Here is a 14,819-nt window from a genome sequence, read left to right on the forward strand (position 1 = left end):
ATGTTTTTCAGTGCCGTGGCTTTAAAGCATTGAAATGCAGTTTTTGAATGCCTTGCTTTTAAAGAATTTTGGTAGAATTTTTTCATGATGTCTCGTAAGTTTAGTTTTAGAATTCCTCTTGTCATTGATTGAAACAACTAGTGTTTATTCACTGTGTGCACTTTACCTACGAGACTTTCCAACTGGATTTTGGAGAAAGGAAGTTAAGACCCAACACTTGTCAGTCACTAAGCCTACTCAGGGAAATATATATAAAGAGATGTTTAGGTTACAATATTGAGGTGTATTGTAAAACTCTTCCACATTCCAGTGGTAGCATTTAGTGATACAGGACTAAAGAGAGCCTTCCACTTTAAATACTTATGTGTCCGCTTTGCATCTAACTCACATCCTTCCTTCCTTAGTTTTGAGTAATCTTCCACCTAGAACCTTTGTTTGGGCAGTTAAAGCACTGAATAAAAAATAAAAATATTGGACTTCCTTTTTGAATAATCACGGAGATAGTTTGCATATGTTAATTTGCTTATTGCATTGTTTCCCCTCACTACCAAGTTGGCTACGAAACATGGTTGAATGCTAAGAAGGCAGAGACATGTAAAACAAGGTACATTTGAGAACTACACATACTTTGGCCAAGAAGAGTACACGCGAGGCTGGAAAGGTGGTCATGCGTTAGGTCATGCATTTTTTTTTTCGTACGCAAGAGCATATACTTTTTAATGAACTGTTCTTTTTTTTTTTTTTTTTTTCCTGAACTGTTCTGATGCCATTTAGGAAGATGACTCAAGGCAGAGCGGTGATGCATACAGAGTTCCCCATTGATGCTCTTGAGTATAAGGATAAGGATCTGAACCAAGACAATTGCAGAGATGATTAAGAAAACAGAGCTTTAGGACTTAATAATTGATTACATTTGGGTGACAAGGGAAACCATGATCGAGGAGTATTATCCGATTTGGACTTTGCTGAGCAGATGAAGGGGTACCACCTCCCATGATAGAGGGTTAGGAGCTACATCTGGGCCATGAGGCAGAGATGCTTGGATTTCACAGGGGAAGGAACCTGGGATGCTGGTAGAAATTTAGGAATTAACAAGTGTAGCTGGAAGGTAATAGCAGGGGATTGATGAAGATATGTAAGGAGGAAATATTGTTTGGAAAGAGGAGGGCTAAAGGTGTGGATAGAGGATCTAAAAAGAGAGACTGGAATTGGGAAGAGAGTCTGAGGAGTATGGATTCCCTGGTAGACTGTATCAACAGGGACGTGTGCAACAGAAGACTTTAGTAGTGAGAGTCAGTTAAGGCCTCAGCACTAATACCTTCCATTCAAGTTGACACAGTCTGCTCAAACTTTGATGTATCTCCTCTATTCCAAATTCATGACCGTGATGGATACAGTATAACAAGAGAGCAGAAATACAGAGCCAAGCTTAAAAACAAGATAAACATCTTTGAGGCCCCAAGTAAGAATAGAAAATCAGCGTGGTACACTGAACCTTGGTCTTGAGTTGAGTGGGGTGGGAGTCCTAGGGTCAGGATCTGGGAGTGGTGGTTATAATTTGGTTTCTGTAAACCAGTGGGGGCAGAAAGTGCTTTCTGTACAATGTGGATGGGAGCCAGCCTCCCCTGTCTGATGCCTGAGATGGTGGTGAACTTCCTAATCCTGAGAAGGGACTCAGAAAAGCTCATGCCAGCTCTGCTGGGGGAGTACATAAAACCACTAGAATGGGGTGTCCACAAGTAGGGCAAAACTAAGAGACACAAGAGGAAATTTCATGCCCAAGAGAACAAGCATGTAAACCACCAGACATGAATTCACTTTGGGTGAAATCAGTTGTGTAGACGAGTCTGAACAAGGATGACTTAGTGCAACATGACTTATTTTTTTTTAAAGATTTTATTTATTTATTTATTTGTTTATTTATTTGACAGACAGAGATCACAGGTAGGCAGAGAGGCAGGCAGAGGGGGGTGGAGGAGAAGCAGGGTCCCTGCTTCCCCCCAGTGTGGGGAGAGAGCCCAATGCGGAACTCGATCCCAGGACCCTGAGATCATGACCTGAGCCGAAGGCAGAGGCTTTAACCCACTGAGCTACCCAGGTGCCCCAATGCAACATGACTTAAAAAAAAAAAAAAAAATGTAGCTATTTTTAATCAAAAAGAAAAGGGGATGGGTATATGTGTAAGCTAAATTAGAAATCCTAGATTTAAAAGAAAACATCAGAAGTTGGGATAAACTCTAAACAGTGGAAGGGGCAGGGATGCAGTTAGTGAATTGGAAGATAGCACAGAAGAGTTCATCTGGAACATAACACAGACAGGTGATGGCTAGGTCATGTACATGTTTATGGATGATTTGTTTTTTCCTTGTTTTCCAGGTTTTCTGCAATGAGGTTGCCTTGCTTTATTAATTTTCACATGCAAAAAAGGAAAAATATACAATACACAGTTCATGTCTGCAATAGTAGCCAATTTAAGAAAAGTTACATTCACAAATAAAATCTGAATTTATTCAAGAAAAGAAAAAACCTCCCCCAATGCTTATAGACTAGAGGAAAACCTAGAAACTTGACTATCACACTTAGTGCTTTAGGGACCTTAAAGTGACTGACAGTTTCTAAGTAAGCGCCCCCCGAATAACATCCTGTGCTACACATCAGGAAGACCACATCCGAAATCAGTTATGTGCCCTGCCTATGTTCCCCACCGCATCGAAGGCAGAGTACAGATAAATCCGAATGGCACACACGAACGCGGAAAATGTCCGTCTGCATTTACATTTACAGATGTCCAGTGATTTTAGCAAATGTCCCAGATCACAGGGGCCAAAGGATCTTCCATGTGGCAGTCAGTTTCACCTTGTTGGGTAAACTGACAGCAAGATCAGAGTCCTCGCCGGCAGCTGCCTGCTTGGTAGCAAGATTACCTAGAAAAATTCGGTGTAGACTGCAGTGCTTAAATAATGATGTCGGACCTCTTTTCTGTTCACTACCTTCTTACTATTGGTGCTTGCATTTCATCGTATAGTCCATTATTTGGCAATATTGTATATGCTTTAGGATGACTGAGGACTACATGTGGTGTTTTACTCACGTGATACATGTTTTTTGATCAGCTGCCACGTGCAGGACACTGGAGGTGAGAATAGAGCAGCACTGGAACTTGAGTCTAAAAGATGAGTAGAAAAAGGACTTTTCAAGTAAAAATTGACCTAAGATGAATTATCCCTCGTGAAGCCCTAGGCTTTTTACTGGCTGAGCCAAGCCATCCCGGGAACGTCCCCTCATGTCTGATTTTCCGCTCTTACCTTGCTGAGGGCGGGGACGCCCCATAAGTAAAATCAGTTAGGATTTCCTGCAAGTGTAGACTCTTTGAGGTTCTGAGTCTGATCTTAGGGGATACACATGCTTTAGTTCCTGTGAAGAAACCTCTTTTGGTCTGAACCAAGTCCTAGCCAAGGTCCTAACCAACTACTTGATGTAGTGCTCTGAATAAATCAGTATTACTTTGGGTGAGAGGTTATTTGTATGTATTTATTTCTCGCATGTAAGCATGGCCAGTTGTGACTTGTCCTTTAAAAACATACCATCTTGGGTCTCCTGGGTGGCTCAGTGGGTTAAAGCCTCTGCCTTCAGCTTAGGTCATGATCCCCGGGGCCCTGGGATCGAGTCCCGCATCGGGCTCTCTACTCAGCAGGGAGCCTGCTTCTCCCTCTCTCTCTGCCTGCCTCTCTGCCTGCTTGTGATCTCTGTCAAATAAATAAATAAAATCTTTAAAAATAATAATCATAAAAACATACCATCTTCTCTAAAAAAATTTTTTTAATTAAAAATTAATTAAAAAATAAAAACATACCATCTAATTCATATAGAAGGCCACATTCTGTCTCCTCCTTTCCTTGATACTATAAAGAAAGTGAAAAATTCTGTTTCAAGCATCAGTGTCTTCCACGAGAAAATTTGGCTACATGGCAGAATTTAATCTCCCTATCACTTTCATTTTCATGACTTCAATTTTTTTGAGAGATTTTCTTAATTTTAAAATGTCCTATTTTGATTTCATTGAAAATGTCATTAGCCTCTGGAAAAAAAAAATACAGTTCATAAGTTATACCTTTCATTCCTAGAAAGGAGCCATGAGGGGAAATTATCATTTCCTTTTGCTTTGCCCCCCACTCCCATTCCACCACTGAAAAATGAAAAGAAATTCATAATTGGGGCCTGGAATATTCCATCTGTTCTGAGGTCACTAAGTTCTTGTTTCTCTCAAGGGTTCTAAATCATACTCCATTAGTCGGCTTCCAAATCTCAGCCCTGAGACTGGAGACCCCAAAATGGGTAATACCACTGAGAAAGTAATTGCAGGTAAATGATTTATTTTTTCCTAGTCTAATAAAACCATGGAGGCCAAATGCTAAAATTCTTAAAACATTAAACCCACGCCGAGGGATAACTGAAGGAACAATAAGCAGTTTATAAAGGGGCAAAAATCAGAGAAATGTTAAGTGGTACATAACGTTCAAGCTGAAAGGGACTTTAAAGATAATCCAGTAACTGAATTTCACAAACTAAGTGAATTGAGCTTTTAGAGGCTAAAGTGACACAATCAGAAATATTCAGCTATCAAGCAGGACTCAAGGTCTGTTCAGAGTTCTCCCTATAACACCCACCAGCCCTCTCTGCGCCATTTGGACCTATGTTTCTCAAAGTTTGCACTGTGGGAGCACCGGTCCCGTACAGATGCTCTAATCTCTAGCTCGGGCTCCATAGGGAATGAGTTTGGGGTTCATACCATATAGCCCCTTAGCGATCTGCTGTGCACATTAGCATTGTAAAGGCTCCAAGAAGTAATTATCACAGGGCAGGCTTTGTTCAGCCAGCGTTTCTCAAACTTTATGAATGCGGGACCTTTCTCCCCTGTGGCACCTGTGTATTTATAAAGGGCGTATACCCTGCAGTGTCCTGCAAAGCCTTCAGGGGTGGGAGAGATCTTGCAAGATAAGGGAAGTCCTGGTGGACTCTGAGATGCAGAATGCTGGAGTAACTCTGGGTTGATTCACAAAGGAGAAAGACGAACATAGAGGACTCGAACATTGTTTCCTAGCATCCTTAGGGAAAGAGTGTTATTAGGGAAAAAAATATTGTGCGCTTTAAAACTAATGTTCAAAGTGATCAGTTGTTTTTATACTGATTTGCTGCTCATAATGTTGCCAACACCATTATTAAACTCAAAATGCTTCTCCTAAGTATGTGATACCTTCTGTTTGTTTTCCAGGACACTGTAATATATGATAGACTGGCGGAGACTTCAAAATACAAAGAAATTACCCTGAAACATTTGGAGCAGTTTGCTACAGAAGGTGAGTGTAATGTAGCAATAAAGCATGATTACAATAAAATGAAATCATCTACTACTGATGTCTTCCAAGATTGTTGTTATTTTACTTAGAAAGTCCTATAGCAAGATAGCAATTGATGCTGATAATTCAAGTTATCCTACATGCTGTTCCCATTATTTTTGTTTTGCTTTCCTATGTTAAAATTTTGAGATACTCGGTCCCCATGTTTTGGAGGTGTAGGGTCTATAAGACTCTTCCGTTTTTAGAATGGGTACCTCTCACACTTTAAATACGCTGTCTCTCTAGCAGTGTAGGAGGAAGAGTACCCAAAAAACTGGATATTCTAATTTGAGTAAGAAAGAGAATAAAAAGTAAATAAGCCTATGTAACTATTAAAATAGTTATTTAGTGCAGTTTCATCGCAAGACTTCTTAAAGACTTCTAAAAACTTCTAAAAGACTTCTTAAGCCCTTACTGAATGACAGGCTCTGTGTGAGGCCAGGGAATCATGGTAGATGGGCTGAGTCTTCTCTCTCTGTCCTCTGAAATATATGATCTGTGCGACTCAGCAGTCTAGGGGGATGATCTAGATTAGATGGGAGGACATGAGCGTCATTAAACAGTAGGGTCACTTAGTCCAAGCATTTGTAGAGTCTTATCTCTGAACTTAACGGAAATAGCCAAAACTATATCTAAATCTCCCATCCAGGGCTACTGCCTTTGCCTCAGTCATGATGTCAGGGTCGTGGAATTGAGCCCCTCATCGGGCTCCTTGCTTGCTGGGAAGCCTCTGCTTCTCCCTCTCCCTCTACCTCCTGCTCCCCCTGCTTATACTGTCTGTCTTTCTCTCTCTCTCTCTCTCTCTGACAATTAAATGAATAAAATCTTAAAAAAAAAAAAAATAAAAACAAAAATCAGTCAGTCAATCTCCCATCTAAATTATCTCTCTTGTCTTCCTGGGCTGGAACTGTTGCCAGTGGCAGCAAATCTGACCTCTGATCAAGTGCTTTTTCCTCTTCATCCCTGCTATGAAAAGATAGGAGAAGCACTAGGCTTTGAAAAGCAAGGACTTAGAGAACCTCCCCTCAGTTCTCCAAAAACGCGAGAGCACAGAGCCATCCGCGTTCATCCTCAGCGGGGCTTGGCAGGTATAGCCCAGCCAGCCTCTGACACCAGTTCTTTACTGAGGAAGTGGGGGGCGGGATTTTCTCTTCTCTAGTTGTGGTAAGAAGATATTCCAGCTCTAAGAGCTGAGCTGGCTTGGCCTTCACCTCCACCCTATTCTTTCTGGCCCTAGTCTGAACAGCACTTTTACTCCATGACTACCCCAGAGTAAGTCTCCAGCCAAGTTTCCAAAAGAGAAAAACATGTCCTGATGTGGCCCCAAAGATTTAAGTTCTACTCTCAGTGAGCTGGCAATGCATAGCCCTACTCCTTTCTTGGAAGACAGAATCCTCTGGGCACTTTATGTCCTATGTTCTCTGCTTCTTATTTCTGACATGTTCCCTGGCCATGTTTTATTTGCTTTGACATCACTAGCTAGTTATTCTGAGAGTTAATGACCTTGAGTGAGGGTGTTGTCTTCTCAGGAACCTAATGAACTACATTTGTCCTGGCTGCTAAATGCTTTTGTTTCTTCTTTGTTCCAGTCCACCATTTTTTTCTGGCTGAGGGTAGCTTCCAAGAGAATTATGAAATTGATAGGCACCAAGCACTAGAAGTGGGTCACCTCAAACATCAGATTTGATTGTTTTCCCAGGGTGTTTCTGATGAGTCCTTTGTTTTGTCACTGTATCTCAGGTTTCTTAGACTTTTTTATTATTATTTCAGGTTTTTTATTTCAATTCAATTAACGTGTAATGTATTATTAGTTTCAGAGGTAGAGTTCAGTGATTCATCAGTCTTATCTAATACCCAGTGCTTATCACATCATGTGCCCTCCTTAATGTCCATCACAGTTACCCCATCCCTTTCCCCTCTCCCCTCCAGCAACCCTCAGTTTGTTTCCTGTGAATTAAGAGTGTCTTATGATTTGTCTCCCTCTCTGATTTTGTCTTGTTTTATTTTTTCCTCTCTTCCCCTATGATCCTCTATTTTGTTTCTTAAATATACTATAAACTTGCAGTGAGAAAGACCAGTAATAAAACAACCATATATCCCTGTAAGAGGCAGATGGTTTTCCAGGTAAACTCCACTGTGGTCCCTCTCCTTCATAAGCACCTCTGAAGACACAGTCATAAGCCAGCCACTGTGCCCGGTCCCAGAGTTATACATATGAAGAATTTAGGGCCCCTTCCCTCCAGGAGCTATACACTAATACAGGAGATCCACAAGAAAAACAATATGAAACTTTGTCCTTCACACCATACGAGCATTTGGGGATTTCTGCCTCAGGTCTGAACAAGAGGAGAATGCTTCAGAGATGATGGTAGGAACCAAGTCTTAAAGGAGATGCCAGGCAGACAGTGGAGGGAGCTGGAGGGAGCAAAACGGAGAAAATGTGACCAGCATGTGCAGAGACCCAGGTATATAGGAGGTAAAAGGCAGAGAAGGAGGTTGAAGACACTTGGTACATGGGGAGCGAGTCAGCCTTTGGGGTCTGGACTCCATCCTGGGGATGAACAATTGAAAGATTTCTAGCAAAAGAATAAACTGATAAGATCAGGATGTTGGAAAAAAAATCACTCTGAAGAAAGCACAAAGGCTGTATTGAAAGAGCCGGCAATCAAAAGCAGGGGGCCGGTTGAAGGTGAGCCTTGATCCACATTGTACGCTGAGGTTGTGTCCTAACTGAGCCAGATGTCGGCCATATTGCTTGAACTGAATCAGTCTTTCCAAAACAAGACTTCGTCCTATAGAAAGGGAAGGGGCGGGCTTCTGAATGAAACCTAATTTGGTGTTGGGGGGATGTCTGCTACCTTTTGTCAGGGTTAAGAACTTTATGTTTCGCGGTGGCTGAGATTTCGGAGAGCGACTTTGAGGAGTGGCGCACAGTCTACCAGCGGGCGTCCACGTCGGTGCAGAACCGGCTGCTGAAGCTCGAAGAGAGTTATGAGTTGATTGAAAAGGTACGTGAGAGACCATTTTGCTCATGTAGAAAGTCTGGTTTCCAGAAAACCTCAGTCTTTTCAAGGAGCCCATAAACAAAGATCAGAATATCTTGACACACCACTTACTGTTGAATCTCCTCTGGTCTGAACATTAACAAATCTTAATACCGGTTAAGGCTTTTGCTGAAAAGTCTCTGGCATTGCTCTGTATAGATCTTCCTACTTTTCATAACTTTGGGTCAAAGTTAGGTGAGGCTAACCATCTTCTTGCCAATGTATGCTGTTGCTTCTGAGTCACCGAAGATAAGCATGCCCTCACCCACGCACTCGTGCACACAAGTTACATACGCATGCGTGTGTGCATAGAGTTGATCAAGGTGTATCGTGTGCAACAGGAAATAATATAATAAGCTTGTGTGACTCTAATAATAAGTGAACAACCCGGTGCTTATCCCTGGCTAGTCATTGTGTGTGTGTGTGTGTGTGTGTGTGTGTGTGTGTGCATATACACACATCCCTCATCTGCATCACAACTGAAAATGCTCTCATTTTACAGATAAGGAAACCAGGCTATTCATCCAAACAGTGATGGATACACTCTGATTGACACTTTATAAATAGCAAGAAATCTTGCTTCCTTAATTAAAAATAACATTAATTAAAAATTGCAAGAAATCTTGTTTCCTTAATTAAAAATAGCATAAATAGTTGTACTTACTGTGGGCAAGGTGCTGTTCGGAGCCCTTGGATCTATTAACTACTTTGATCCTCACAGTGTCCCTTTGAGCTAGGTACTGTTCATTCCAGTTTCACAGACGAAGACGTCGAGGAAACAGAGAGGTTAAGTGATTTGGTGGAGATGACACAGTTCAAAAGAGGGCGAGCCAGAATCCTCCTTCTGGCTCCAGAGTTCATGCTCCCAGCCACTTACGTTATCTTCCTTCTTACCTTTCCCTTTCCATCAAATAACTTCCTAATTGCAGAATTCCTTAACTATATTCATGTTTGTACTGCCCAGAATCAGGTTTGTCTGTTAGTTTCAGCTAATTGGATCTTGCCTACAGGTAAGTAAAAGCTAACTTTTTTTTTTTTTTTTTTTTTCTCCTCCCTCTCTTTCAAACAATATGCTCCCTGGGGCTTCCTTTCTTAAAAGGTGGTTGGCACCACCAATGCCTCCCTTCCTTGCTCTGCTCCCTGCGTGCCCTCCCCTCTGTGTGATACTGGGGAATGCTCCACCCAGCTGCCGGTGGTTTTCTCTGCTGTGTACAGTGGCCATCTGTGACTCTAGATACCATTTCTCCTGTCTCTTCAATAGACCGTGATCACTTTAGAAGCTGGTTTCTCAGACCTTCATTATATTTGAACTTATTTTTGTATCCTGCTTATTTCTCAGAAGATGTGTGATAGCATGTATGGAAACTCCAGCTTGATATTCATCTCCCAATTGTAGAATTACACACACAGCTTGCTCTCAGTTAACTTGCTGAATCACTCTCTCTCTCTCACTCTCTCTTTTTTTCCTGACATATTTATATATGAGTATGTCTTTGGGGCATTATGTGGCAAAAGAAAATATTTTTATGATTTATAAGGCCATGGCCATAGTCTCTTCCAAGCTCTCCCACCAGAGGTACATGTTGTCCTAAAGTAATAACAACATTGATTTTTAATCTGTTACTTTTCTTAATTCTTTTGAGAACTAAAAACAAAAAACTACCGTTTGGAAATAACTTTTCTCCTGTCTCCTTAAGTACACAGCCTGAAGATAATGTAGCTTTTACCTTCCATGGCAATGTGGCAGAATTAATATACAGTAAGTTACAATCAAGTATTTGAAACTGGATTCTAAACATTAAATTTTGTTTCTATAAGAAGCACACTGTCAAATTCTGGAGCTGAATATTTAATATGCCTAATAACATTTTTACTCTGAGTGCCCTGAGGTTTGTAGATTAGATTTTATGGGTTTAACAGTTTTTATTGTTGTTGGGGTATATGTGTGTATGTGTGTGCACACAATATCTGATATTTAAAACCTTGTGACTTCCATCTTTCAAATGAAATAGATGTTCAGGCTCTCTCCAGCAGATGGCGATCGTGAGTCACATGGAAATTTAAGTTGCCTGGGGACATGGTATTACATGTATATTTTTAGTTTACAAATACAGATGCCTCCCTCTGACTGCCTCTTTCCTAAAATGGATGAAAAGGATAATTTATACCTATTTCCTTTTTACTTTCTGATAATCCATGGTCTCTAAGTTTTACTGAAACCTGGAAATGTGAAAGGATTGGTTCCCTTGCTCAGCCAGCTTCCAAAGAACTGGTTTTCATTGTCCATCCCTGCCCCCAAAACCATAATTTCATTCAAGTATTAATTTCATTAACTTTAATTAGACTGCTAATAGATGTTAGGTATTGAGGAAACACAAGCAAACAAGGAACACTCAGCTGAGACCCTGAGCATCATGGTCTGAACAAATTCCTTAAGTAAGGAAATCTAAAGGAACCCGCAGTGTTGATCCACAAACTTGTCCAGCGGAAGCCCTCAGAGAGGTGGTAACTTTTAAAATGAAACCCAGAAGTTTATTTTACCAGTTAAAGGAGATCAGGGAGGGGCTTTTTTGGGGGGGGGTTGTTTTTGTCTTTGTTTTACTATGCAAAAGATCACAGGGCTTTTTAGGGAAAAGTACAGGCACATGATACTGACGAGTCCATGACTGAGAGTGGTTTTTCCGACAAACCTGCTTTTCCCATCCCCTATCACTGGAAGACTCTTGGGTTTTTAGTGGAGAGCCCGGACGCTATCGCTCCTTCCCTGGTCTGAGCTTCCTTTGTGAAAATCGGGGGGGGGGCGGTAGTGTTCCATAGGAATTGGGGGTGACTGCCATTAAAACTACCCAACTGAGGCAAGTTTCAACACATCAGAGCCCAGATCCTGCTGGCGCATTGCCCAGTTTCAAACTCAGTGCCTTAGCATTAGGAGTCAACCATTTTGGCTTCTTTGGGGACTTTAAATGAGATGTGTTGATTATATAATCTTTTTGCATGTGATTGGAATCTGTTTTTTATGCAGACCGTAAGATTGAACTTCGTTCCCATAGGAGACAGTGAATTTTAAACCGTGAGAGTCGTTTTTAGATCTTTTTTTTTTCTTTAAGAACAAAACCCATTTCTCAAATAAAATATTGCCTGAACCATCGTATATATAATAGATAAAAGCAAAGCTGCCCTGTTTAAAGAGTGGAGGGGCAGGGAGGAGCCCCACGTTGGCTCTCCCCTTAGCCTCAGCACCTTGCCCTCATCATGGTCTGTGAGGAGCTTTTTCACGATTTTGGGGTTCCACTGAGCACTGTTTGGAAACCATATAATATTCTATCTGTGTGTGAAATTTTGGGGAAATGTGCTCCTCAGAATACTATAGATTTTCAATACTTTTCACTTTTCAGTGAAAGACCAAATCAATGTTGTGGCCCTATACAAGATGTTTCTGAACGTATTTGAATTAATGATGCAAAATGCCATCGACACGTTAGTGATAGTGTTACGTTAAAGTCATTCAAAACTTGAAAGATTTGTAGAGCTTTTCCTGAAAAGAATATTTTTAATATGTTATAAAATAAGTGAAAACATTACAAATGATGAAGGTTATACTTTCTAACCTTACTCTCTATCTTATCTCTCCAGTGTTTGCTCAAACAAGTAATTCAGTTTTTGAAATTTGGTTAAAGCCTTATTCCTTTGGGTGCTATAAACTCCTAGCATAAGCTGCAAAATTATCCAAACAGACAAAGAACATCCAAGAAGATAATGATATCGGCCCCTTGGCACACTGCTTTGTCACTTTTCTTTCCCAGCAATCTGAGCACTAGAAACTACTCCCTTCATCCTCCAGGACACTAAAAGGAAAGAAGGAAATGAGAGAGGTCTGAAGAAGTCCTCTGGATCTTGTTTTCCCTATTGACAGTCATTGTTAGAGGAGAAGATTTAGGACTTCATCCATCCATCTATAAAATAACAACATTGGGACGCCTGGGTGGCTTAGTTGGATATGCCGCTGCCTGCGGCTCAGGTCATGATCCCAGGGTCCTAGGATCGAGTCCCACATTGGGCTCCTTGCTCAGCGGGGAGCCTGCTCCTTTCTCTGCCTCTTCCTGACACTCTGCCTACTTGTGCTCGTGCTCTCTCTCTCTCTCTGACAAATAAGTAAATAAAATCTTTAATAATAATAAAATAACAGCATCATCTTTGCTATCAGGTGGGATGATTTGAGCTCTAAGACTTGCATTCAGATGGTAAACTTTTAAAAAAACTTAAAAAAAGAATTCTAATACTATGAGTTGTTTCAAGATGTTCCTGAAACATCTTTTTTTCTGTTACTACATGTAGGCCAAGAGGCAGCATTTATTCCTCAGAAGACAAAATCATACAGGAACAAGAAGGTTTCCCTAGTTCAAGTGCAAACGGGATTAATTAGAATCCTATCAGGTACTTGAGGTGTCTTGACCCAGGTTAGGAAGGGAGACTCTGGTATCGCTTTGGGTTTTATGGAAGGTAACACCTCTTCGCTTCCTCACCACTTCAGAGAACTTAGCTGTCTCAGTCTTTCAGAGATTATTCTTGACCTGCTTTACCTACTTTAACCTTATTCATTTGAAAGACAATGTGTTTGGACTCGTAATTTTTGATTATGAAACCACTTAATAGTGTTGGTCTGCATTTTTAAAAATCTGATTTTTAAAATAAAATTTAGAATTAATTTATGTGTTGGACCAGGAAAATCACAGATGAGTTAACAGAATAATTATGAAGCTTTATGCTTCATTAGCAGTGGTTTCTCTGAAATTTCTCACCTTGTTCTTTGATCTGTCACTTTACATTTATTCTAACATGTTTCTAAAACAATTTTTTTTTTCCTCATAGTCATACTCTGCTGCTGGCTTCCTTTGAAAATTAATAGTAGAGAGGGATCTGATCTTATCAGGGAAGATTTTATAATTAAACCATCAGTTGAAATAGGAAGGTATGCCTTCATGATCCATACAGGTTTTTGAAAATGTTTTGTATTTATTTGCTTCAATAGAAAAATGCAGTTCTATCTTTAGGATTGCACAAATTACCAACTAATCACATCTGCTGTTTATGAAAGCAAATTACTTACCTTGAGCAGTAACAGAAAACGGAGTGGGATCTAACACATCTCTAGATTGGCCAGTGATTGAAGCAGGATTCCTGTGGTGATCAAGTCGGCTTTTTTCTCTTGTCTTGTTATGAAACATGGGTTACAAGATAGGTTTTTTAAAAATGACAACTTATCTGATGTACTATTTTTAATAGGTTATGAGTCAGGGAAAATCATTTCTGCTCTTAAGAGTAATCAGAAAACTGTAACTTGGACCATCTAGCTCTCCTTTGAATCAGAGAACAGTGTTTCACACATATTTTGTAATTTTTGATTAATGTAGAGCCTCCAGTAGATTGACGCTTCATGAGAGCAAGGATTGCTTTGATGATATTCATCACTATATTTCCAGTGCCTGCATGTCCGCCCTGTGTTAATTACTAAATATTTGATGAATAAATAAATGATTCAATTGGATATAATATGTATTATCAATTTGATATAATATGTATTATATATTGTATATATTATATACATATGTGTATAAATATATATATATGCATATAATATATTCAACTGGATATAATCTATCCAGAAGCTAAGTTTCTTTAGTAGATGCTCGCTTAATGGAAGCCTGGCCCCTATTACTAATACAGTCCATGCTTTCTACACAGTGAGGATATTCATATCACATGTGTTGTCACGAGGGATTAATTTAGGGATATGTTGGGGAAAAGAGCTAATAATTTTCAAGAATGCATTCTGTAGAAATGTAGATCCAGCCATTTTAGGGACTTGTTCTCTGAGTTAATACATGAATGTGAAAAGCACGTGGTTTGAAAGATTCCAATAGCACATGCCTGGACACAAGGCAGGCCTGGTTCTGGGCTCTCAGGCGCAGCAGGGGACAGGGACCAAGACATCTCTGTCTTTAATTTTAGTGGGTGGAGACAGGCAGGGCACTTGTAAACTAAAAAATTTTAATTCCAGACAGAACTTAGTGCCCGGGCACCAAGATGAGTCACTAAGATAGGACAATGAGGTGTAATGATTTTTTTTTACATTATTTCCTTTACTCCTCCCTCAAATGTGGTTGACTTTTCTGGTTTTTTTTTTTAAGACTGCTTTGATGTGGCATAATATAGATAACAATGACACTCAGTGTGACTAAACACAACAGTTTCACACCCTTCGCGACATGTGGCAGTGAGTGGTTTGGAGGATTCCTAGAAAAATACAAAACTTAATGGAAAACAGGACTTTTCTTGAACATTTATGACTGCCAAGTTCACAGTAACTTCTGTATCAGAA

At 40.2% G+C, this 14,819-nt stretch overlaps 1 protein-coding gene across 4 annotated transcripts in view; it reads left to right on the forward strand.

Moving 5' to 3' along the window:
• The window catches only part of ATP8A1 (ATPase phospholipid transporting 8A1), a 226,004-nt gene that overhangs the window by 112,883 nt on the left and 98,302 nt on the right, over positions 1–14,819 (forward strand). For all 4 annotated transcript variants that reach the window (XM_032852621.1, XM_032852612.1, XM_032852624.1 and 1 more), the window contains 2 exons: positions 5,273–5,357; positions 8,265–8,404. In XM_032852621.1, the coding sequence (XP_032708512.1) occupies positions 5,273–5,357; positions 8,265–8,404 (225 nt within the window). The remainder of the gene's footprint in view (positions 1–5,272; positions 5,358–8,264; positions 8,405–14,819) is intronic.

The sequence above is a fragment of the Lontra canadensis genome, unplaced genomic scaffold (assembly GCF_010015895.1).
Source record: "Lontra canadensis isolate GAN:19392208 unplaced genomic scaffold, GSC_riverotter_1.0 scaffold1, whole genome shotgun sequence".
NCBI lineage: Eukaryota > Metazoa > Chordata > Mammalia > Carnivora > Mustelidae > Lontra > Lontra canadensis.